At 54.5% G+C, this 25,904-nt stretch overlaps 1 protein-coding gene across 2 annotated transcripts in view; it reads right to left on the bottom strand.

The window, feature by feature from the left end:
* Positions 1-10,926: 10,926 nt before the first annotated feature.
* Il4r (interleukin 4 receptor) overlaps positions 10,927-25,904 on the bottom strand; it is a 34,604-nt gene continuing 19,626 nt past the window's right edge. Inside the window, exons 2-10 of one of the 2 annotated variants that reach the window (XM_063226704.1) lie at positions 25,402-25,489; positions 23,990-24,137; positions 22,653-22,804; positions 21,196-21,347; positions 18,223-18,379; positions 17,099-17,198; positions 15,146-15,251; positions 13,962-14,011; positions 10,927-13,356 (exon numbers count right to left, since the gene is read on the bottom strand). In XM_063226704.1, coding sequence (XP_063082774.1) covers positions 11,775-13,356; positions 13,962-14,011; positions 15,146-15,251; positions 17,099-17,198; positions 18,223-18,379; positions 21,196-21,347; positions 22,653-22,804; positions 23,990-24,137; positions 25,402-25,471 — 2,517 coding nt within the window. In that variant the 5' untranslated portion in view covers positions 25,472-25,489 and the 3' untranslated portion in view covers positions 10,927-11,774. The remainder of the gene's footprint in view (positions 13,357-13,961; positions 14,012-15,145; positions 15,252-17,098; positions 17,199-18,222; positions 18,380-21,195; positions 21,348-22,652; positions 22,805-23,989; positions 24,138-25,401; positions 25,490-25,904) is intronic. The other variant, XM_003478214.5, reaches the window with a different exon arrangement.

Here is a 25,904-nt window from a genome sequence, read left to right as displayed (position 1 = left end):
TCCCATAAGCACAGAGCAGAGGAGTGGGGCTCTGTACCCTGGACAGGATGGATGCCAGTCAGAAGGGCCCAGAACAAGAACCAGGCACTCGGGTTCCTCCCTCCAGGGTTTAATCCATTAAGTTGCCCAAGCTGAGCTCAGACTTGCAATCCTCCTGCCTCAGCCTCCCAGAGTGCTGGCATCACAGGCATCTGATTTGCTCTCTCCTAACAAGTCCTCCCCCACGCAGGGCGGAGGGCACTGGAGGTGTCCAGAACGTCCATGCTGCTATTGCTGGGTTCCGGGAAGAGGGGCAACTGATGGAGACCTGGGAGCCAGAGGACTTGGAGGAGGCAATGTCCAGGCTGAGCTGCAGTGAGGAAGGTGGGGAGCACAGGCACCAGACCACGTAGTGTGCAGCTAGGGTGAGCCCAGCCTGGCATCTTGGCTACGGGATACTTCATAAAGGAGCCGGCACCACTCTGTACCGGCACCTGGTCCCCGGCCCCAGGAGGGTCCCACTGGCTGTTAATGCTCTCAGCCCTCCTGCACAGCCAGGGAGAGGGAGGTGAGTGCATCCAAGGTCCCAGGACCGCTCTGCTCCCCTGTCCACCTCTCAGCCTCTGAAGTAGGTACAGCTTGGGGAAATTTGGGGGGTATCCAGCTATAGCAAGCAACTGACAGTCTGTTCTGCACTGAATTAAATGTCAGAGTGTGGGAAGCGATCAGCTCAGCTAGACTTTCCTGCCCCGGCCCAACCCAGTTCTTCACAGACAAAGTCAAGAGCACTGTCACTGGATCACAGTCACCAAGGGTATCAGTCAGCCAGTCAACAAACACTGAGACTCTCTGTCCTGCTCCGCCAGCACTGACATGTGTGGTGCAAGTCCTCATTCACTTCTTTAGTTTTGTTTTACCAAATGCCTTATCCAGGCCATGCCCTGGGCTGGGGTCCAGGGACAGAGAAGGAATAAATCTCAGTCCTTGTCACCAAGAAGCCTAGAGGAGACTGGATGTGAGCTAGGGATTCTCTGCATGTTTGAGGTGTTACTTTATTAATTTTAAAAAAGATGAATTCAGAGTGAGAAGAGGCACTGAAAGAGGGATGTGGCCAGGGAGGATTTTGGATTTGGGCAGGGCCTGAAGGGAAATGCCCACTGTGATGAGGTCTGAAGAGGTGAGACTTCAGTGTGGTTGCCAGAGGCCCTGGGAGGAGAATCGGGAGGGACGGGTAATGCGTCAGGGTTTTGTTTTGGGAGGGGAGGTAGTGGTGGAAATGTCCTGGGACCACACCGTGCATACATTAAACAAAACATTATGCACACTGAAACTCACATGCTCACTGGTATTCTTAATGTGGTTCTATGCTATATGAATTTTATCTCAAAAATAAGCTTATATTTCGCCAAGGAAACCTGTGGCTGCAAATGATAAAAGTGGCTTTTTAAAAATGGGCTTTTTGGCTCGTTGTTTTAAAAAAAAGTTCAGGGAGTGGTTTCAGGCATGGATGGATCGAGGTGCTCAAATTTCTTAAAATGAAGGTGCTGCCCCTGGGATCTGCTTGCTTCTGTACTGGCTTCACTCTCATTCTCAAGCAGATTCAGTGGGAACAAAAAGTGTGCATGGGCAGTGGGCACGTGGGTCTCAGAGGTCCAGGTCCACCACTCACCAGCTTACCAAGCAAGAAGGAAGGAAAGCATTCCATTGCTGCTAGGCACGGCTGGGGGGAGACGCTCAGGGGTCAGTTTTACCACAGTACCGTCCCTGAGCCAGTCACCGTGCAGACTGCGGAACCAGGCTCAGACTGTCCAGGCCAGTCTGGCCAAGCTGGAAACTGGACCGAGATCAGACTCCACGCCTCCTGAACTTGAGGGAGAGGGAGGGAACCCTGGGAATGCTGGGTGCTGGCAGGCAGAGCCTCAGGGGCTTGGGAGGAGGGTAGAGGCACCTGGTGGGGAAGGGGCGCCTGGCTGGGAGAGGGGAAGGAGGAATAAGATCAGCGGTGGAGACTGCAGGAGTCTTGGGGTGCAGGTCAGGCTTCGAGGGTGGGTGAAGGAGCAAGGGTGGGGGCAGAGGAGCCTGGACCCTGGCTGGACCCTGGCTGGACCCTGGCTGGACACAGGTGTCCCTGACTCTTCCTAGCATTTCTGCTCTAACTGTATTCTCTCCTCCATTGTCATTTAGTAAGGCTTTTCTTAGTACTGATTGACTCGTTTTACATAACTGACTTTATTTTCAAGAAACATTCTCCCACCACAAGTGGAAAACCACCATCCTTTACCATAAGAGGAAGGGAACTGCAAAACAGGCCGAGGACACCAGGCCTGAGACAGCCGCCCCGGCGGGCAGGCTGGAGCGGGAGATCTGAGACAGAGGGCCCTCCCAGCCCGTCCCTGACATCCTGCCCACGTGCTGGCTCACAGTCCCCCGGGGACCCAGGGCGCGTGTCCTGTGGAGCAGGGAAGGGACTGGGCACGAAGACCGCCCTCGAGGAGAGGCAGTTGGCACCACTCTGCCCGCAGAGGGGCCGACAGGGCTGTGCAGGGAGCTGGAGAGAGAGGTCACGGGCAGAGGACACCTCAGCATTCAGGCCCGGACCAGAGGAGGCTCAGCAGGAAAACAGTCCACCACCCATGCAGGGGTCCACTCACCAGCCCAAGAAGTGTTTACCGAGCACCTACTGGTTAGCAGACTGTGTTCTGGGCTCTGGCTTACAGCAGAGAAGTGAACGGACAGAGCTGTGCCTGTGCAGAGCCAGCTGTGGAGCAGCTGTGCTCAGGGAGAGAAGTAGAGGACTGAACCGACACGCACCTTGCCGTCTGTCATAAGGCACATCCCTTCAGATGTGCTGGGCCCTGCTGGGCTGGCCACATGGCCACTGTGGGTTGCCGCATGGCAGCTGAGAGCTCAGGCTACCGGCAGGGGCTGGACTGGCACACTGAGAAGATGCTTTCACTCGCGTGTTCATTTGTTCAAGCAACAAATGTTTATTGAGTGTGTGCTGAGCGGAGATGGAGTGCAGAGCAAAGGCCCTGGGCTCAGCTCGGCTCAGCTGTGCAGTCGAAGTCCCGGGCGGCTCCGGGCTGGAGTCAGGAAGGGGTGGAGAGGATGGGGGGAAGGAAGAGAAGACAGGAGAGGAGAAAGAGGCAGAGGGAGAGGGAACAACAGAAGGACAGGAGGACAAAGAAAGACAAAGGAAGAAGAGGAAGAGGAGAAAGAAGAAGAAGAAATAGAGGAGGAAGAAGAGGGGAAGAGAGAAAAGGAGGGGAGAGAAGGAAGCAGAAGCAGAAAGCCCGAGGCTGCCCGGAGCCCGCTATGCTTGGTGGAGGAGGCAGCAGAGCCCGAGGGCAGCAGAAGGACCCGAGGCCACTTGGAGGGGGCGGCTGGAGGGAGGAGGGAGACAGACCTCAGACCTCAGACCTTGGCGCTGCCGGCGTCTGCCGAAGCCCTTCAAGGTCGGCTGCTCCAGAGCCTGAGGAGTTTGCCTGGGAGGAAGCGGGGGCAGCCAGAGGCCAGGAGAGGGGAGAAACAGGGAGAATGCAGGAGCAGCGTGGACTGGACTGGCGGGAATCGTGGCTGCCGAAGGAGGAAGGCAGGGCAGGGTAGCAACCAGAGCAAGGGATGCTGCTCCCGCTGCAGGCCCAGAAGGGGCCAGCTTTGCAGAGCAGGCACAGCAGGCAGGCTGGTCAGCAGGGGATGAGGACTCCCGTGGTGCCTGATGGACGCACTGGGCAGGGCTGATCAGCACACTGTGGACTTTGAGCTCTTTGCCCTGCTCTGGGCCCCCCTGCAGCAAGGACAAGGACGGAAGGCAGCAGCTTCTGGGCCTCAAGGCAGGAGGTGAAGCCCCGAGGAAACCTGGGTCCCGTCCACTCTGCAGAACAGGGGCTGGGCGCTGCTCCGGAACTCAGAGCCAGGTGGGCGACTGTATCAGCACATTCAAATTCTATCACGGCTCTGACGCATTTCCACAATCCTAGTGGCTTAAAAAGAAACTGCTGCTCGGTGTGCAGGTACTCTGTTTGCTCGGCCCTCTGCGAGGCTGATGCAGGAGGAGCTCAAGTTCTCATCCAGCCTGGGCAACTTGGTGACATATTAGACCTATCTCAAAATGAAAACTGAAAAGAACTAGAGAGGTAGTCCAGTGTCAAGGCACTGGGGTAGTACTGGACACAAAACAAAACAAAATAGAATCTTCTCATCCCACCATCAAGGAGATCAGAGGTCTGAAGCTGGTCTCACTAAGCTAAAAGTCCAAAGTGTCAGCAGGGCCGCGTTCCCTCTGGACCCTGCAAAGCATCTGCTCTGTAACTCCCACTTCCACGGTCACCTGCGCTCCTTGGCTCCTGTCCACCTCCTCCACCTCCAAAACTAGGAGTCTAATGCCTCACATTTCTATTCCCCAGCACCCCTGTTTCATGTAGGAGGACACTTGGACACTTGGTAATATGCCGTTCCATCTAGATGATCCATCAGTATTCTGATTTTCCAGGCTCCAACCAGAGTCTCCAGTATAGTTTACAGCATCGGGGGCTGCGTCTAGGCCAGTCTCAAAACCCTTCCTGACTAACTCCTAAGGCTCTTAATGGGAAGGCCACATCCCACAGCCAGGCAACATCACAGCAATGACCCCACTCTCCTGGTACCCTGATTTTGTTGTAGTCAGGGTTTCACTAGAGAAACAGATATAACACAAGTTACACAAATGTATAAGAAATTCTAAGGTTGGCTTTACTGTGGTCAGCCACAGAACTGGATGAGGAAGCGTGCAGAGGGTGTCTGTACACTGGAGTCTGGTTGAAGTGTTCAATCCACGGTCCGGAGTTCCCCACAGTGTCCCCTGCAAGTCTGTATCAGGAGGGCAATGGGTCTGCAGTGGAGGCTGAAGAGTCTACACTGGAAGGCTGAAGGGTCCGAGATGGAAGCCAAAGACTCTGTGCCGAAAGCCGGAGATGACGTCCGAGCCAAAGGCAAAGTCTGGAGCTCCTCTGAAGAGCAGAAACCTGTGCTCCATTCCCCTTTTGTACCATCTGGGCAGCGAGCCCCCTAGGGTGGGTCTTCTACACCCCGAGGTGTGGAATTGCTTAGCCAATTTAGTTAGGCTCTTAAACTTCTCAAGTTGACACAAAGAGCCACCCACTGCACATCGCGTCTCAAGGTCAGTGACAGGCAGTTTTTACCCCATTCACAACCTTCATTCTCCTTGCCGTGCACCCTAATGTGCTCACAGACACCAGGAACAGGACATGCACGTCTTCAGAGAGTCATTATCCTACCTGCCACAACTTTCAAAACCGCTTTAGGACTGCAAAAGAATTCCACAGTGACTTAAATAAAGCACACTTATTTAAGAAACCAGAATGGGTTTGAGTGTTCAGTGTTGTATTCGAGGACCCAGGCCGCTCTCTTCGTCCTCTCTGCTGTGTTCAGAGCGCTGTCTCCAGGCATATCCTTTCAGGGTTACAAGACAGCTGCTGAAGCACCAGACATTTGAAATCAAAGCAGCAGGAAGGTGACAAAGGTGCCTTCTCGTGAGGCTTTCTTCGGTGAAGAAGGAGGACTCCAGCCTGTGCATCTCCGAGGGGCTGGACAGACAGATTAGCTATGGGGACTAACTCTAGCTGAATTTGCCACCTGGATTCTGCTGAGGTGAGGTCAGCACACAGCAGTAAAAGGTGAGAGTGGCCCGGGGTGGAGGCTGGCATCAGAGATTACTGTGCATTAGCTCAGGGCTCAGTGTGTGCTGAGAGGCTGCAGCCAGGATCACGGGAGAGTCATCTCACGAGCTTGGGTCTGCCTCAGAGGAAGTGTCCAGCGTTCAAATAGAGTCTGCAACTGAGTCAGAAGTCGCCTGGTGTTGGAATCTGGTTTCTTTCTGATTTCCCTCTCTTCTCCTTGCCTTTGAGGCCCTGGCAGGATTCATTACACAGTCAGCCCTCCAAACCTATCCATGTCCTTGAATTCAACCAAGCACTGTTTGGAAAAAAATTTTCAGTTGCATCTGCAGTGACCATGTAAGACTGTTCTTCCTTGCACAATTCTCTAAATAATGCAGTGTGACAGCCACTCACATAACATTTCCCTTGAGGCCGGTATTGCAAGTGCAGAACGCCTGCAGGTTATCTGGGAACACCGTGCTCTTTCAAATAAGGGCTGTGAGCGCCGTGGACGTGGTTACTCTCAGGTCCTGCACCCAGCTCCCTGCAGACACCGTGGGTGACACATGCGTGATGTCAAACTGCAGGTGTGCAGATGCTCACGGCATGCAACCAGTGTGGGCGGGAGGGGTGCGGAGGCAGGTCCGACGGGGCCACCGGGACCACTTTTGCCTTGAATATCTGTTGTTTTGTTCCGCTTTGTCTTTTTTTTTTTTTTTTACCATAATGTGTCCTTTTTACAGTAAAGTAACATTAAATTGAGAATGTCGTTATTTCCTTTAATTGCGGTTTAGATACACCTCCCCCACCACCCACGGATCCGACCAGCGCACATCAACAGTGTCAGCGAGGGCTTTGAAAGCAGGCTCTGTGCAACTGGCAAGCTTAAAGGCGCGTGTGTAGCGGCGTATTCAGGCTTGAAATACAGTTGCCACTATCATGCCCATTTTACAGATGAGGATGTAAGCACAAAGAGGCTATAGGTGGTCTGGCGCTATACAGCACCCCAGACGCCTCATGTTCTTCAGGCTTCATTGTCAGGTGCTGGAGGGGTTGTGGAGAGACAAAGAGAGGAAGGAGAGGTGGCACCAGATGCGGGGTTTGGGGTTCTCTCTGGTAAAGGTTTTTGGATTTGGGGCGGCTGGGATAGAGGCAGGTGCCAGATCTGGCCACCAGGGGGCAGCAGGAACCAAGGCGCTGACCTCTTCCAGTGTTCCAGGTCGGTGCAGGCCAGAGGAAGCAGGTGGGCTGTGCATGCAAGTTATCAGGGCAGCTGAGTGTTGCCTGGCCATCTGTTCCTCCTCCACTGCTGTCACCACCTTTCATCGGGAAGAAGATGAGGCCCAGGGTACAATCAGGCGGCAGTGGACTGACAAGGGCTGGTCCGAGTGATTCCACTGAGCCACAGAAAGGGAGACTGACGTGGGTGAGTGGCACAGTGAGTGGTTAGAAGTCAAGTTCCGATCCTGGCCACCTGACACCGTGGGCAAGTCCCCGGGGGCGTCTCAGGCCTGCTTCAGGGTTCCGGTGAGCTCAGGCCTCCCTGCCACCGGGGCTCAAAAACTTGCTGGGGTTTTTTTGTTTTTGTTTTTCGCTCTTTTGGTTTTTAATTAACTTTCGTGGGAAAATAGTGTCAGAAAGACTTATCAACAGGATGTTAAGGGAGGTACTGCTTCAAAAAAAAATTCATTTTGTGACTGCCCACAGCGGGCCAGGTGCCGGGGCAGAATGGGGTTTCCGGTGGTTTTTAACTTTCCTCTTTAATACCTTTAGGTTTTGTCTGAATTGGAAAAGGCTTGCGCGTGCCAGTTTAAGAATTAGAAAAATCCAATAAGCAGCTTTTTGTTAAATAATAATAATTTAAAAAAAGCAAATGCACTGGTTTCTCCTGGGCCCCTGTTTTTGTAAAGGCAGGGTTGAAGGTGCGTGATACCAGGGAAAAGGCCCCTCAAATCAGCTCCCTTGGAGGTGTCAGCTGGGTCATTTTGGAGGGGACTTGGTGTACTAACAGTCTCCTCTGAGACTGCCCCAGGGGATGTTTCCTGCCCTCTGCACCTCTGGTCCAGCACAGTGAGGGGCACTGGGGGACTCCTGCCCCGAGCGCGTCCCTCATGCACACCCCTCCTGCCTCCGCTGGGGCCAGAGCAGCCTGTGTTGAGCCCAGATGCGGTGCCAGCTCCCCTTCTCTGTGTCTCTTGGGGTAATCTCTTGGTGTGATCTTCTTTTTTTCACCCCTCTTCTGTCTTTCCAGAACTTTCCTCTCCTCTAAGCTGAGTCAATAGAAAAACAGCATATAGGAATATTTGCAAATTTAATCATTTTTAAGTGTAAATGTTAATCGGTTATGATTAAGTGACAAAGTTAAAGCTCTCAGTCATACATTTCGAGGGCTAGAGGCCACCTCGTGAAACCATTTCTTCTGCGATCTGAATCTGCCTTATCCCCTCCGAAACAAATGCTGGAGTTTAACACTTATCATGAGGAATTAGGAGGCAGGAAACTTAACTATGGTGTCTCGGGGTGAGGCCTTTGGGTTAGACAAAGTCATCAGAACGGAGCGTCATGACTGAACCCTGGTGGCTTCGTGAGAACACAGAGGCCTGAGGACGCTCAGTCCTGGTCTCTCACCACGTGACACCCTGTGCCTCTTGAGAACTCTGTCCAGAAGAAAGCCATGTGCAGATGGTCCCCTTGACCTTGTACCACAAGCCAAAATAAATCTCTTTTGTTTGGAATGTGCTCAGTCTGTGATACTATGTTATTGGCTATAGACAATGGACTAAGACAAGTTCCACGTTAGCAAAAAGTTCGATTGGATGGAGCTATTGTAGACATTCATTTGTTTGACTATAAAACCTTTTCCTGAGAATGTTCTTGGAACCGCTGTCCTCTCTCTGTTTCTCTTTTCTTTTGAATTCCCTTCCTGCAAATTTGAAATAAAACTGTGATCCATGCTCATAAACACATTTGTTTGCTTTAACAATTCTCTCTCCGGGAAAAATTGCTCCATAAATAATTGGATGGAGGTCTGAATTGCCAGATCTATGGCCAAGGCATGTCCAAAATGGGGACGCTCAGGAATAAGCCTGAAAGGATGGGGCTGGCATCACACAGGCTGCTGAGGGTCCCGGTCAAGATCAAGCACAGGCAGCCGGAGCAATGGGGAGCAGGCCAATGCGGGGGTTGAAGGAGGCCTCGGACCACAGCCAGAGCAAGAAATCTAGATTTCTAGGCCATTTGTACCCTTTTGCCCTTGTCACCTGTGCCCCTGCCAGGAGAGAGGATTCCAGGGAAATGACACGCTACCAAGGGCGACAGCCTGCAAGGCAGAGTGCCTTATCTTCCCTGTTTTTAAAGGAGAAAATCTCAGGGGCAAGCAGGATGAAGCAGGCAGGCTCAGAGAGCTAGCCTGGGGCCTCACACCCCAAAGTCCGTTGGGGTTCCTGACGGATCCAGAGACCAGTGCACGGGAGGTGAGAGACCAGACTGTAAGGAGATTGTTAAAAAGTAAAATTATCAAGGAAATTCCAAGGAAGATTCTGGCATGATCCCGTCTTTCCCTGGTGTGAAGCAGCTCATTGCTGGAGGGAGTCCAGGGTGACAAATAGCAACTAGGCTTCTAACCACCCCAGCCACTGCTGCCAGCAGGAACCTTAGTCCTCCAACTCTGCAAGGTGGAGGGAGCGTTTTGTGAGGAGCACATCCCATGCCTGCACGTCTTTAACTGCCTGCTAGTGTAGGTGGGTTAAGCTTGGAGGGAATGTGCTCGCTTCAGTAGCACATCATCGAAGACTGGGGTGGCTGACGGGAGCTTGGTTTCGATGGGGACAGGGCTAATGTGCATTCAAAACAAAATATAAATTCTTCACTCTGGCCCCATTATGCCCCAACCTCACCTCTACCATCACCACCCTAGTCCCTCGTTCACTTCTCCGCAGTTCACCTTTGCATTACAAGCCAAAGTCCTTATGCCTCAGGCAAGGCCTTTGCACATGCTATAGCCTCCACCTGGCATGTTCATCTTCACGTCTCCCATATCAAATGTCACCTCCTCAAGGCTTCCTCGAGCATGCTGCCCCCACTGCCCACCTCAGATCACCGTTTACTTTCTTTGTTGATGACTCCAGCAAAGGAGCTCCAGCCTGAGGTCCCCTGCCAGGCCCTGGAGCCCATTTCATCATTTGATCTGCCTGGGCTGTTGAGTGTGGACAGCCCGCAGCTTGTGCGATGAGGACACTGCTGGACTCAGCCAGGGGCCTGCTGGGACCTAGCTGTGTGGACTTGGCCAGTCTCCGGGCCCCCACTATGTCTCCTTGATGTGTCCTCTGTGTGAAGATTTTGCCCTGAAGCAGCTGAAGAGCTGGGGAATTCATCCCCTGGCAGTGACAGCCCTTTGCCAAGATAAACGCCTGGCTCCCTCCCCTGGGTAGGTGAACTCTGGGCACCGGCCAGGCATGGTCTGCAGAGCTTCAGGAGGGATTAGGTATCTGCCTCCCACACTGGTGACCTATTTACAACACACGTCTTGCCTGTTAATGTTCCCTGACTTGTTTCCCAGCCTTGGCACGGGGTTCCAGGATCACTTCCCGGAGAGGCAGAGGCAAGGACAGGTAAACAGGCAGTGACGGGTCAAGAGTTGAGAAAAACCAATACATAAAGGTCTCTGCAATCCCCGCCCTCCCAGAGGCCCCCAGGCATTTGCAGAACAAAAAGTACGTGGCCCTGGCCCGTGTCCAGCCTCATCTGCTTGTAGTTGTGACCACCCCACACCTTCCCAGTGGGCTTGGGATGCCATACGCTTCCTGGAAAACCCTTGTATGGTTCCTCTTGATGGAGGGCTGAGTCAGGTGCCCTCCAGGTCAGGACTTCACGGCTCCCCAGCTGTAGATCTGCTCTTACCCCTTCTAGGCTGGGTGCTCTCTTCACTAGCCCACCCCCACCACGTGGAGTTGTGCACCTTTGCTTTTTAAGACAGCATCAACAGTCCAGGCTGCCCTGAACTTGCGGCTCCTCCTGCCTCAGCCTCTTGGGAGCTGGGATTACAAGTTGTGTGCCACCATATTCACCTGCTTCTTTCACTTTCAATAAACCTCACTCTCTTGTGACTCTGAGTGTCCTGATCAGTTCTTTGTTCAGGATACCAAGAACCTGGAAATAACTTCCCTGGGACCTGATGCCACAGCTTCAAAAACCTCCTGTGCCCTGGTTCCTCTGGATAGGAAGATTCCAGGAGTTAATAAAGTCCTCACTGTAGAACCTGGCAGCAAGTTGGTTTAATAAACAAAGAAAATAAAGAGACAAAGAAACTTTATTTATACAAAACTCCAACCCAGTCCTGTTCCACCCTCCCCAGCAAATAGGCAGGTGATGCCACCGTCCTGGGGTGCACACAGGCAGCTCTCTGCCGGGCCCACCTTTCCCAGCACCTGTGGCCTGGGTGCTGGTACATAGTGCCTGGGGTCTAAGGCAGAGACTGCCTAGCCCCAGCTGGACTGCAGGACACCTGCGTCTGCTCTCTCTCCATGGCTGTCAACAGCAGTGTCTACTGAGACAGTCACAGGGAGCTGTGTATTTAGAGGCCTTCGAGGGAGCCCCAACCAGAGTTGTGTGCAGGTACCCGGAAGCAACCATTACTGCTTTGGGAATCACAATGGTTTCATCCTTCTGCCTCCAGCACTGTCCCAAGATTACTGTGCAAAGTAAGTGGGTGCCTCTGCACCCTGAACATCCTCTGAGACCCCGACTTCTACCCACTTCCAAGGCCTCCCAAGTCACCCCTTGTTGGCCACTAGTTCCTGGGCTCCATTCAGTGAGATGGGGAGAGGCAAACAAGTGACCACATGGACAAAATGTGCCCTGAGCAGGTCAGACAGGGACAGTCTGCTGCAGACACTGTGGGTGAGGCAGACAGCAACTCATTTGTAAGCTGGGCTGTTGAGGGACCTCCCAATCCCTGTAGGTGCTCCGGTGGGACACAGCTGCCTGGAACCCTCTGCTCCTGCAGGATGGGCGTGCCCAGGTCTGGTGTTAGGCCAAGGTCATGAGATTGTTTCACAGGCTTTGAGAAATCCGCTGCCTGGCTGCCCCCTAAAGGAGGTACTTCCTTGGCACAGACAGGACCAGAGCCCTCTGGCAGACTCAGCAACAAGAAGGCCCATACCCGGACTCTCTCATGCTCGGCGACCCTCGGGGGACGAGGCCCACCACTTTGGGGGCCTGGCTTGAGCTCTGAGCATTGCTGGGGGCAAGATGGAAGGACAGGAAGGTCTTCTCCTCCGAGATGCCCATGGGTGCCAAGGAGTCTGGACCGAGGTTGGCTTCCAGCAGAGGTTCAGCTGGCGTGGGCTCCAAGGGCCCGAGGGGTGGCCCTGGGGGTGAGGACAGGTCCCCACAACAGCAGCCACAGCAGGGGCTGGCCACAGTGTGGGCCTGACCAGCCTCCTCTTGGCCATGACACTGCTTCAAGTGGCCACACAGGTGGCAGGTGAGGGCAGAGTAGACAATGCCACTGGCCAGGTCGTCCCTGAGAGGGTCAGCAGCCTCCTGTGGGGGCAGTAGGGGCTTCTGCTTATACTCCTCTCTGACCTTTGGCTCCAGACTAAGGCCCTCTGGGGAGGAGCCTGGGAGGAGTGGACTCTGGGGGCCGAGAGGTGGCTCCACATCCAGGCCAAAGGTGAAGAAGGGCACGGGGACAGGGGCCGGGTCCCCAGTGCAGCTGGCAGTGAGGTTGTGGAAGGGTTTGTAGCCCCCGTCCCCACTGCCGCCCCCAGGCCCTGCCATCCCAGCCCAGGCGGTACTGTCAGTAAGCAGGCTGGAGGAGGCCTTGTGTCCAGCTTCTCCTGAGGGACCAGGGGCCCCGGTGCTGTCTTGGGGGCCACCCTGCCTCACCGCCTGCACAAATTCCCGGTAGCCACTACAGGAGGTGACAGCGGGGGCCAGGTTGGCCCCATGCTGGAGGACACTCTGGCGGAGGATTTGCTCCCAGGTTTGTGGCTCTGAGGGCTTGGGTGTGCCAGGACTTGTGGGGTCCCCTTCCTTCAGGCATTCAGTCTGAGGGGGGTCTGGGGCCAGCTCTCCGGAGCTCTGGGCCTGGCTCTGAAAGTGGCTGAAGCTGCGGTAGGTGGGACTGTCCTCGAAGACCGGGGGCACCTCGGTGCAGGCCAGGCCCTGGGCCGCACTGGCCTGAGGTGAGGGCCCAGTGTGCAGAGGCTGCTCCTTGTCCCAGCAAGCTGCCCCCAGAGCCCCCGGGCTGGGGAGCAAGGCCCAGGGTGTCTGAGCACTCGTGCATCCGGGGGGCAGCGGAAGGCAGGGCCCCCCTGGGTTTGGCTGGCAAATATCCCCTTCCTCGGCCCCCAGCAGGCCCAGGATCATGCTCTCTGCCAGCTGGGCCGCAATCCTCTCCCTGCCATCTGGGAAACCACCCTCACTGCCCTCCAGGGATGTGCAGAAGTCCTCTTTGTGCCCTCTGTCCTCCTCTTCCTCCTCCTCCTCCTCTTCTTCCTTTTTTACTTCTGCTGGGGCCTCAAACAACTCCACACACCGCACCACACTGATGGTCTCTGGCAAGAGGACCGTCCTGCTGACCTCCACGGGGCACCACACAGATTTCCCGGGGCTGTGGAAAGGCCTGTTTCTGGCAGCCTTTGGGAGATCTTCATCCTTTTTCACGCTGTGCTCTAGCAAACAGGGCAGGAGCTTCGTCAGACATGTCTTCCAGTGTCTGTAACAGCAGAGCTTGGTCAGGGTTCAATATTGGCACTTGAAAAACTCCTACTCATCCTTCAAAGCCCAGTTTGAAATCATGCTCCACGGATATCTATGTAATGCAGACATGGTTCCTGACTCTATAATCAATACCAATGAATCTGTCTTTACTGGTGAACTGGAAACTCTCTGAGGGCAGGGCTTATTAGTTTCTTTTGGATTTCTGGAACCCAGCCCATGGCCTACCTAATGCAAAGTTGGTCTACTGAATAAGGAAAAGTCTTTATCAGGGACAGTGGTGTTCAAATACAACACCACGGCCTAATCTATAATAGAAAGGGTGGAGGGGTTCTAGGGTTGGGGCAGGGTCTGGACCACTGTGCCAGGAATAAAGTCTGACAGGTTACACAGTTGACCTAGTGTAATGCTCAGCTTTCTCCAGGCTGCAGGGCACTCCCAATGGGCTCAGAAAGTACGTGGTCAGCAGTGACTCAGAGGGCTTGGCCAGTAGCTCACAGCAGCCCTTTCATCACCTCCAAGGCCAGGAAGTGAAGGAACTGTGAATTCTGCTATTGGCTCCAGCCCCCTCCAAAGCCACACAGGCTAAGTCCAGATACATACGGGCATTTCCTGGGCTCCTGGCCCTGGGGCCGCTTCTCCCATGGAGACACCTAGAACAGAAAGGCCAGTAAAGCAGAGTGGAAGCCAGCTTGGCAACGGCAACTCTCAGGATGCATCTGTCTGGCTGGAAGTCCACAAAAGTCACTCAAACTCTCTGATCTCAGCTTCCTGGGAATTAATGAGAAGGTCCGAACACTAATAATAACTTTGTGTGGCAAAAATTAGCCCAGGACTCTGAGGCTCCCTGGACCCCGGGTCTAAGCTGGCTGTGGGACTTCGTTTGATAACCGAGGGTGCTGTCGTCTGAGATCTCGGGGTTGAGAGGCTTTGCAGCTTCCCTCCCTTGAGACCTGGCCACCAAGCAAACAGGTTTGGGAGGTTCAGCCACCCCCATGCCTGTGAGTCGGATGGTCACTGGGACTGTGAATGGGGCCGCCTGGCCAAGCCCTGGCCAGCCTCCTCCTGCACACACAACACAGAGCACAGCCCAAACCGCCAACCAGCAAAGCAGGAGCTACATGTGGTGGTGGCTGTAACGTTTGGGCTCTAGGGGCGGTTGTTACCCAACAAACGCTACCAATAAAATAAACAACACTCAGTATATGCAAGATTCTATGACTTGCAGTTTCTATGCACAATTTTAATTCATTCCCAACCAGTAAACATGACACAAAGGAGGAAACTGAGGCTCAGAGAGGATCAGCAGCCTGTGTGAGTCTACACCACAGGCAGTGGCAGGACTGGGACTCAAAGCCGGCATTGCCTGACTCTAGAGGCTGCTAGAGCGCCATCCAGACAGGGCCTGAGTCCCCCTCCCTGCGACCTTGGGAGCCCTGGCCTCTCTGACCCCAGCCCAGTTCAGAGGCAGCCGCAGGGCTGCTCTCCAAGGTGCCCACTCTTTCCTGGTGATCGCCTTAGGAAAGAGTGCAGGGAGCACACGGGAGCTCCGGGAGCTGTCAAGAGCAAAGCACTGCTCCCCTCTCCACTCCTCCTGGTACAGGAGCTTCCTGGAGACGACACAGGTGACCCATGCTGGAGACCCACCCCAGAGGCAAAGGCCACTGTGGAAGCTGAGGGGAGAGGAGGCCTCGGGCTTCAGGGACCACAGGGGCCAGGCCTTTAAATCAAGTGTCTCCTGTCACTCCAAAGTCAGCGGACACCCTCGGCCCCCCTGGGGCACTGACCTTCCTTGGGCCCCCTGGCTGTCTCACCTGGGGGTCCTGAATGACAATGGCCACCACTGGGCTGCAGGCTGGGTTGGGAATCTGGTCCCACCACTCTTTCTTGATCCTGAGAAACAAAGGGAAGACTGTTGGCCCTGGATGAATGACCTGTGAACACCGTCCTGGCCATGGGTCCAGGCTAGTTGGGGAGTCACACTTCTAAGTCCCTGTCCCCGTACAGGGAAGTGAATTCTTCTGCAAAGAAGACAGGGAGGCCCAGAGAGGGGATGGACAGGAGAGGAGTGGAGCGAGCTCATGCCTGGGTTCTGCTGCCTGGCAGGGAGCAAGGCCCCAGGGAACCAGGGCAGCTTCAGAGGAAGGATCTGGGTCTCCTCCTGGGGATTCCTGGAGGAGCAGAAGCAGCATCTCTTCCCCCTACCCACCCGAGGCCACGGCACTTCCAGACAGGACAGTCTGACCGTCTTTGGATTGACCTCCGCCTGAGGTTAGCCAGTACATGCATTTGTTTGTTTGCTTGCTTGATTATTTCAGTAGGGGGAATTAAACCCAGGCTCTCTGCACTGAGGTACAGCACTCATGCCCCTCACCCCCTTGGAGATCTTAATAAGTTGCACAGTTGCCAAGACTTGGCTCAATCTTGTGATCTTCCTGCCTCAGCCTCCCTGAGTTCTGGGATTACAGGTCTGCACCACTATGTCTGGCTTCCCGACCTATACTAATTGAGCATCTAGTATGTACCAATCACTGTACCAAGTTCCAGAGCCACAACAGGAAGTGAGACAGATGGAGGCCCCTGCCCTTGTGGAGCTGACCTTTAAGACAGGGTGAACAGGGAAGATGTGGACATGGAAATGACTGGATGGCATCACTGCTTCTTGGTGGCAGGTGCCACAAATAAGGATAATGATGACAGAGGGCTAGAGAAGTACGAGGAGGGGACAGGAGAGTGCGGTGCAGGGGTGAAGACGATGGGAAGGTGGGGAAGGGCTTTCTGGGCAGGGCAAGGCATGTGCAAAGGCTCTGGGGAAGGACACGGGTAGCACTGTTGGGGAACTGCCAGTGAACCAGGTGTGGTTCTGGAAGCTGAGGCAGGAGGATTGCAAGTTTCAGTCCCATCCGGGCAACTTAGGGATACCTGTTTCAAAATTTAAAAACAAAGGGCTGGGGATATAGCTTAGTAGTAGTACATCCCGGGTCCAATCCTGCTGGGGTGCTGTGAGAAAGGGTGGGAAGAGCCAGGTAGCAGAAAACCTGAGGCTCAGAATGGCACCAAGATTGGCCTGTGGGTACTGGAGGGCAGGAACAGTGGAACACAGCGGGATGGGTGTTCCCTGCAGACCTGGAATGTGCTCAGCCTGAAGTGGCCCCTCACGCGTCCTTTCTCGGCCACCTCTGGCCCCTGTGTGGAGGGAGGGATGACAGGGACAGGGGACAGAGGTGTAGAGGCACTACGACTCCAGTCAGCTGGGACCTGTTGAACACAGTCTCCTTCTGCCGCCCATCTTCCCCGCCCACACTGGGACTCAGTGCGTCTCTACCCGGGGCCATCAAGGCCACGACCAGGGCTCCTCTCAGTGCTGGCCAGACCCTGTGCCTCCAGGGCAACAGGCACCACCTCCACCTCCCCTGTGTCCAAGGAAGGCCCTTGCTTCCTGCCCCTCCTCAAAGAAGTCTGTCCCAGCCCTCATCTGAAGTGCACCCCAAAACATCCCTTCCCTAAACCCAGGTCTACACCCATCAGATTGAGTGTCACTTTCAAGACCTTCCCGGTACACCCGATGGGCTGCACTAGGACACGGGAACCTAGGGCCTGGTCAGCCTGTTCCTGGCCCTTGTCTCAGCACCCAGTGCACAGCAGCCACTCAGTAAAGGTGTCCTCGGACAAAGCGGCCCCATGTGGACAGATCAGGACGAGTCCCTCCCGCCCCGGCTGTGTAGCTGTAGCGGACTCACTTGGTGATGCTGCAGTAGCAGGACAGGCAGATGAGCGCGATGAGGAAGCAGGAGATGATGACGCCCAGCTTGAGGCGCTGCTCCAGGGGCTGCTCGTAGTCTGTGGGGAGGTGAGGGAAGCGGTGAGCCTGCACCGTGCTGCCCCGAGGGCTAGGTGCTGGGCTGGGGCCTCCGAGACCCGGTGCTGGGACTCTCCCGCCTGCCTGGGGCCCGATCTCCCTCTTGAACTCAGTGCTCACCAGCCGCTGGTGCCCGCACTGTCCCGCCCCCCAAGCCCTCAGCTTGACCTTGCTGCAACACACCTACTCAAGGGGCAGCCTGCAGGCTCAATGCCTGGCTGTCACAGCAGCCCAGGACCGCACCCCTATCCTGTCTGTGCCCGGGTGATCTCATCTGCACCAAGGGGTTAATGATGAGTGGCTCCCGGGAATGTCCCGAGGACAACACGGATTTAGTAACAATGCTGGCTCCCTTTCCTGTTCACTTCCATCGTCCCATCCCAAAACATTTCCTTGACGACTTCCACCACAGCCGCTCCCATCACGCCACCCCCAGCTCTGCCTCACTTCTTCCTCAGCGCTGTCACCTGGATCTAGCTGATTCCTTTCTTTGTTTACTTGTTTAGTTTTTGTTTCTGCCTTCCAGAAGGCAGCTCCAAAGGGCAGGGACCTCTGATTCCCCAGAGTCTATTCACACAGTAGCAGCTCAAGGATTACTCGTCAGAAATAATTTGCAAGCGTCCAGCACCTTCCGCATCTGTTCCATTTCCCACCCCTTTCCCAGGGCAACGGCAGAATCAAACCTACTCGACCTCCGGAAGCCCTGGGTAGTTAGCCTTGTGCTGGACACTGAGGACAGACACAGCTGATTCCACCTAAAGGGCTCACCCTTCCCAAACCAGCAGCATTCACGCAGGACTGTAATGCCACCAAGAAATGCATGTCTACAGTGTTACACCACGGCAATGTCAGGTTTATTTGTTACTGCAGCCCAGCCAGCAAAGCCTGACCAGTTCAGCTCGTCAGTTACATGCAATCAGAGGAGCTTCCGGTACAAAAGCCCCGCGATTCAGCCTGGGGAGCGACGGGCAGTAGAGCTGTCCCCGCACAGGGCATGAGACTCACAGTTGTTCCACTTGGTGCCAGGGCTCCACTCACTCCAGATGCTGCCATCCAGCTGAGCCAGGGCCCTCACCCGCGCGACATAGGAAACCCCGGACATCAGGTCTCGGGCTTCGAGGTGAAAGGTGGTTTCCTTGTAGGTCAGGTTGTAGATTTTGACCTGCTGGGGAAAGGAGTCGTCAGTGCCCAGCTGGCATGAAGGAGCAGCTCCCGCCTCAGCAGCTGTCCTTGGCTGATCTCAGGACGCTGAGGAGCCGCCGGAGCCGCTGGCCTAAGGATTGATGGAGCCATCTGCCCCTTCAAGCCACTGTTTCCCACCTCTAGGGCTGTGACCAGAGTAGCTGAGACGGGTCAGGCGCCTCACCCTGCTGGTTCACTGTATTATACTGAGTGAGCTTTCTGGGCTTATGTTTCTCATCTGTAAAATGAAGGTAAGAGTCTTTACTGCCACTTTCTGTGTGACCTTCAGAAATGACATAAGCTCTCTGAACCCTGATGTCCTCTTCTGCAAAAGGGGGATATGGAAAGTAAGTGCCTGCTTCCAGGGTTTACATAGGTGAGCACTCACACCGGGCTGGGCACACAGCAGTCTCTCTGGAGTTCCTGAAGGGCCAGTGCATTTATACACTTAAGTGATGTGACCCTGCGAGGTCCAGCCTGCTACGAAAGCTCTGCCTCCATGACACTGAAAAGGCCACAGGGAAAGCCCTCAGGGTGGACTTTAGGCCTGCAAGGACCTGGATGCCATCTGCGTCACAGGACCTCAGACCACCCTGCAGCCCCTGCAGCCCTGTCTGTCTTCACTGTGGGGGGCACTGCTGAGCCAGAAACTGGCCCGAGCCCACAGATGTCACACGTGTGCAGCTGCTAAGGTGGCGGTGACATCATGGCACAGCAGCAGGAAGCAAAGAGCCACAGCAAACACTCGTGCCACTGGTGTGGGACAGGCGCTCCTTTAGGGGACAAGGCGCCTCCAGGCCCAGAGTCTGCCCGACCTTCCCCTCCTCCCTCCTGGCACAGGGAGGCCATGGTGTTTGATATCTGGCAAGAGGACCACAGGCTGGGTCTTCTTGTACCATGGGAATTTTTTGCTTTATGTAAACATTACTTTTCCCCACAACACAGTTTAGAAAGGAGGTCTGGAGTAACAGCTCAATGCTGACTTAGGGAGGGACCTCCATGTGCTGCCCAGGAGCCGCCTGCCTAGGTGCTCAGGCCTGGCATGGCTTCCCGGGCTTGCAGCATTTGAGGAAATGGCCTGGTGCAGGGAGAGCAGGGGGTGGGCACAGGAAGGAAGTCATGCTGCGGGGCCGGGGGCCGGGGAGTCTGGGCCTACGGGTACTTGCTAGCACCATGGAGCTGAGGGGTGTGTTGGGGAGCAGGAAAGGCAGAGAATTGCTCATTTCCTCTGTGCAAAGCCACAGTCAGGAGGCTGTTCCCAAGGTGCCCCACCACCTGCAGGAGTGGGGTACTGCAAAATGTTTTATCAGGGGACAAAACAGAAAGCGCAACTTCCAAGGAACTATTTGTTAACCAGGCGGCAGGAGTTCAGATCCTGGTTAAAACAGCAGCTCTGCCGCTCCCAGCGGTGGGATCCTAGGCAGGCTGCTAGAGCCCCTAGAGCCTGTTTCCCTCATCTCTTAGACACAAGAGAAAGGGAAACCACTATTTCTGTCAGAACGGAACGCATGGCCCCAAACAGACTCATACCCTCATTTCTGCTTGTTTACTACATATTTCTATACCACAGATTCTATATCTTTATAAACCTCAGATAGTCTACCATCTCATGGGATTCCCTCTGCCTGGCTTACACTTCTTTTTTTCCCCTATATAGAAAAATCCTATGCATCCTTCAACATGCAGGCTCAAACTCCCTCTCCATTAAGATAGCCTTGGCTAGAAATCATCCAGGAAAATGTGTAGCTGTACCAAGATTCCACTACACATTACTAATACCTCTTCTTAGAATTTAACCCACCCAGTCTAAGCCACAGCTGGAGTTTGCAGTAAGCATAAACAGCTAGAGACCAACCTGGCTTCTATGCCACTGAGTTTATGTACTAACAGGGTAGGTCCCCAGCTTCAGGGATTAATCCTCATGTGTGGAGACCAATCCCAGTCCCCAGCCTGTGACTGGTGACAGAGGAGCATGTGCCCAGCTCAGATAAGAGAATGAATTCTTTAGGTTTAGCTCTGTGGTTGGAAGAGAGACAGGAGTAGCAGGACTCAGTAGCTTCTGCCTACCAATAGGAAAAGCTGAAATTCATCCTCTGCCTCAGCCATGGCCAATCAGAGCACTTCACCAGCACTTACAGCCCCCTCCCACACTCTCACTCCCACCCCTGGTGGCAAATTGGGTAGGCCAAGGAAGCACTGACTGCAGGATTTTACTGGGACTTGGGGCAGGGGAAAGAAAACTGTGGGCTTCCCATTAGCGCTTTGGAAATTAGACCTTGAACTGCTAGGGGACACATTTGCCATTACACGGGGAAGAGCTTGCTTAAAAATGAAGCCAATACACAATAAAAGGTGGCCAGAAATAAACATCTGCTCCGTAGTGGGGTACACCTTCAATCCCAGCATTCAGAAAGACTAAGGCAAGAGATCTGCAAGTTCGAGCCTAGCCTAGGCAATTTAGCAACACCCTGTCTCAAAAGAAAAGAAAGGGTTAGGGATGTATCTCAGGTCCTCCTGGCTGTGACAAGGAGTGACCTTCCACTTTGGGACTCAGGTTACCAAAGTATGTGGCCAAATTGCCACCTACACTTTCACAGGTCCCCCTGGCAGGAATGTGACTCTCAGTCCTCTGGCCGACCAGGGGTGGGGAACACAAGTCTCACTCGGTGCACTGAGCCCATGTGCCCATGCCGGCCATCCAGCTGGGGCTACCTCCTGAGGCCAGGGCTCAGGGCAAGGTCTCAGCCCACCCACCCACTTGCTTCTTGGGGTTGCGACAACCCGCAGCCTACTCACGTGCTCTGGCTTGCTCTCACTGGAGACTTTGACCTGGTGGGTGAGCCTGGAGTGCAGGTAGTTCCAGGGTGGGTACAGGCTGCTCCACGACAGCAGCCACCCAGTGGAGACGTTGGTGCTGACCGTGAGGTTCACCGGGGCCCTGAGTTTCACTGTGAGGAGAAAATACGATGTGAGGGGCTGGCAGGGAGATGCAGAGGGCACAGCTGCCCAGCACGCACACTGGCTATCTCGTATCCAAACAGCCACGGGGGCCACGCGGATTAGAGCCTGTCTCCAAAAACTGAACTAAACTAAAAATAGCTGGGGATGTAGCTCAGTGTGGAGGCCGCTCCTGGTACTGGTGATACAATGCTGCAAAACCTATACAGCACTTCAGGGTTTACTGGCTGTCTTTGTCCGGGAGGGCAAAATGCACAGGTCACAGTCACTCCACTGGTTTGTCACCTCTGCCGTCCCACTGTGGCCACTTCCGCACACTGCGTGGTTATTTCCTCACTATTTTGGCTTCATTTAGATTCACCCATTTAAAACTCTTTCTAAGAATCATATCCATGAGCTCATGACTACAAATATGCATCATTAAAAGCAACATACAAATGGAAAAATTATTATTATTCTTTTGTAGTGCTGGGGATTGAGCAAGGTCTCATATGTGGTAGGCAAGTTCTCTCCCACTGAGCCCCAGATGCTAAAAATAATTTTAAAATTTTGCACGATTAAGATGCGATATATGTACATATCATTTCCCCAAGATGAATGTAATTATCACAAACAGAAGGTGATAAAAAATTCTTCTCCTAGAAAGCCAGTTGCAAAAGTAAAGTAAAATGTATTTGTGAGTCAGTTCCGGTTACCCTGGGCTAGCCGTGATCTGGGCAGACCTGCAGAAGAGAAAACAGTTCTTCTGAAGACTTAGTCTAAGCTTTCTCTGCTGTGAACTCTCTGTGACCTAAAGCAGATTACTCACCTCCACTGAGTTCTAGGTTATTCAACTGTAAAATGGGGATAACAACTATCTTTTGGAAACTGAGGCTCAGAGAAGCTAACATAACTTGCCCCAGGTTGCACAGCAATATTCCTGCTTTAAATTCCTATTTTTAATGACACTGGAGCAAAGTCATGGAGAAACTATTGTGGGGACTTGGCACAGGACACGGTCAGCACCACCTGGAGAAGCAGCTGCTAAGTGGCCGATGGCGGGGAAGGACAGCTTTCAGCTTATCTTTATAGATTCCCAGCCAGCACGCAGCCAGCTTGTGTGATTTCAGCACGCCTTCCCAGACACTGACATCCAGGGGCTTATCAGCTGAGCTGAAGGGGACCTGACATATAACTGAGCTCTACCCCATTCCAAGATGGGGAGACTGAGGCCCAGAAAGGGGCAGGAAGCTCATCAAGCTCTGAGGATGTGCGGGCCCACCTCCCCACCTTGCAGTCCACCCGCCAGCCCTCACCATGCTGGCTGGGTGTGAAGTTGTGGCTCCACAGCAGCTGCGTCCCGGCCCACAGGTCCAGCTGATACATGTCCGTAGTGACCAGGTTTTGCATATCCATGTGACACACGCACACCGCATCAGCACTGTTCTCGGGGACACAGGTGTGGCTTCTGCAAACACAGTGAGGGTCAGGCTGGTCCTGTGGAGGCTGCTGTGTGTGCAGTTATCCCCGAGCTGGGCCTCCCACACTGTGTGCTCCCCTGATTTGAGGACAAGACCTGGGGGCCTGACAGGAGCTGAGGTCTGGTAAGGACAGAGGACTTCACGGCCCTTCCACCCCTAGCATGGACCCGTCTCATTTCCCCCAGCGGCAGGCCCTGCCCTGGGGCTTAACTCATTCCTGCAGGTCCAGAGAGGCAAGAAGCTGCGCATTAATAATCTGTAACATGTGCGCCCTTCCCTGTAGGGTTTGCACCGGCACTGTGGGCAGCAGCAGGCCTTGGCACCCCACCTACAGGCACACGTCATGCAGTGCCTGCAATGATTTCTGTAAAGACCAGGAGGTCAATATTTTGGGCTTTGGGCAGTTTTTATCACAGTTTTTCAGCTCTGCTGACATAGCACAGAAAAGCATGGAAAGAGCCTGGCTGTGTGCTAATAAAACTTTATTTATAAAAACAGGTAGTAGGCCAAACACGGTCCAAGGGCCAGTCTATCCCTGATCTACAGTAATGTACATATCACAGCCCATCAGAGAATCATGTCCTGGAGAGCCTGATGTGCCCTGAATCACACAGCCCAACACCTGAGCTGCCTGTGTGTCTTTCCAGTCTCCCACCTCACACAATACCTGCTGTAGCAGGTCACCCTCCCTGCTCATCAACAGCCTCGTGCAGTGACTCTGGGGTCACTGGGTCAAAGTGTCACCGCAGTGGCTTTCCACGCTATTTGTTTTGACACTTTCTCCACCCTTTTGATTCTTTCTCAGTTTCCACAAGACTCTGGAGTTTTTCAGTGAATATGTGACACAGAGAGTCTCCACTCAGAGGCCTCGTTGAATGTGTCCTGGGTGCTGCATCTGGGATCTAATGAGGACGATACAGACAGATGCACACTGCTGGATAAAGCTTCTTGGGTGTGACTAGTAATGAGCGCACCCAGGGCTTCAGGTCCGCGCAGATTGAGACTGCTGGTCCTGTGCCACACTCCAGCCAGATCCACGCGCCACACTGCGGCGACAGCACTGCCTCACTGCACCTGACCGCATGTCCCAAGATGCGTCCGCGTCTCACAGTGCACCCCGAGGGCCTGGGCAGCCCTGCTCAGCACCCTGCCCTCCTGTGAGCCCGGCTTACTCTTCCTCGGGGTCTGGGTTGAACAGGAGCTGGTAGGACAGGCGGAGAGCTGCGCTGCAGTTCAGGAGCCGGTCCAGCCGCCATTCGCAGGTGGAGAGGCTGAGGAAATCTGACGAGCAGGTGGGCTTCTGCAGGACCTTCAGGCTCCCTGTGGGGACAGGGGACCACCTGAGCAGCTGGGAAGCCATGGCCAGAACATTCGCATGACCAAGGCAAGTAGGGAACCAGGACCAAGATGCAGGTGCCAGGTAGCGTGCTGCCAGTGCCATGGTGTGAGGCGGGAATGGAGTCCCTGTGGGTTCTCAGCAGGGTGCAGGGTGATGGGGAGGTTGGGGGCTGAATGCCCCTTATTCTTAGAGTAACTCAGCTTCTGGCCAAGGCAAGGAAGGAAGGTGCTAGGAGTCCACTGCTGGCCAAAGCCCCAGCCCTGGGGCACTGCGAGTGGACACGTAGCCTCTCCTCCACCTGCCCACTCCCTGTACTCCTTGTCTCCCCATCCCTCTCTGCACTGAGGCTCCCATCCGCAGGCTCAGGTGCCTCTGTCCCCTGGCTCCCAGGGGTTTGGGGCAGTTGGAGAGGGGAGGACAGGGTGAGGATTCCTCTTTAGCCCCCTCTGCTAGCTTGTCTGAGTGCTCCGGACCACCTGCTCCTGACCTTTGGCACCTTTTTATTCCTCGGCTCAGCACTGACACCAAGGCACATTTGTCAGTGGGTTAAGAGCTGCCCCATTAGGAGAGCAAAGGCACGGCCTCTCCTCCCCAACACATCTCAGAACTGACTACGGTGTCTTTCCCTGAGGCTTGGGTCAGAAGTCTTGGAGCCACCTTGACACCTCTTCCTCTCTCACAACCCAGTTCCAATCTGTCCCCCAAACTACCTTCCAGATGGCCCTGGACACTGTTCACCTGTTGCCCACCGCCGGCCTCCCCCCGGCCCCTCCTCCCCAGCAGCTGGGGGAATTCCTGGAATCTAACAGAGCAGGTTGCTCCTGGACTCAGGCCTCCTGGACTCAGGGCCCTGTCCCTTTCCTCTCCTGCTCCTCCCTCATGCCCAGCTGGCTCTCAGCAGTGCCTGTGCTGAGAATGTCCAGCTCCCAGATGTCTGCACAGCCCCCGCATTACCGGTTGGCCCCAATGCTGTCCCTGACCACCAGATTTTAGACCATAGGCCCCAGCCCTTACTTGTTCTGTGTTGTCGTTTTCTATCACCTCCAATGATCTTTAGAATTTACCTCGAATTATTGTCGTTACACTTCCAGAACAACCTGGATTTCAATCTGAATTGATACTTTAAAAAAACTACAGCAAGGACAATATGTCCTCGACTGTCCCTGAGGATCTTTGTTTTGATCCCTGATGGGCCCCAGGACCTTGGCAGGAGTCGGAAAATGAATGATGGAGAGGTAGACTTACCACAGCCTGCTGCCCACGCCAGAATCAGGCCGGTCACAGGGAACAGGAGGTCAGAGTGAAGCCGCCCCATGGGGAGATGCTGAGGCACCTGCAGAGGGACGGCAGCGGGTTAGAGCCTGGCCACGCTTCCCAGCCAGCACCTCTGCCTGTCAGCAGAGTCATCGGTGCTCACCACCTTCTTTCTACAAGCACGGGACGCCACGGGAGCCAGAGGCTGAGCCACTGACGGCCCGTCCTCAGACACGTTTCTTTGTGCGCTTGTTCTGGAGATCCCTCTGCACACGTGCACTTATGTCCAACGCCTGCCCCAGCACTTACAGCTGTGAACACAGAACATACTGCGCTTTGGTGGCTCAGGTTTCTGTCTGTTAAGGGCTATCTAACATCTCATGGGGGTGTCCTGGGCATTATATGAGCCCTTACCCAGTGACCAGAACATAGCAAAGGCTCAAGGAAGGTTAGCAATCATCTTAGTCCACGGGGCTCCTGTAACAAGCACACTC

The sequence above is a fragment of the Cavia porcellus genome, unplaced genomic scaffold (genome assembly GCF_034190915.1).
Source record: "Cavia porcellus strain 051 isolate PalLab524CR breed Dunkin Hartley unplaced genomic scaffold, mCavPor4.1 scaffold_16, whole genome shotgun sequence".
Taxonomy (NCBI): domain Eukaryota; kingdom Metazoa; phylum Chordata; class Mammalia; order Rodentia; family Caviidae; genus Cavia; species Cavia porcellus.
The sequence above is the reverse complement of the archived record's forward strand: the minus strand, read 5'-3'. Positions and strand labels throughout refer to the sequence as shown.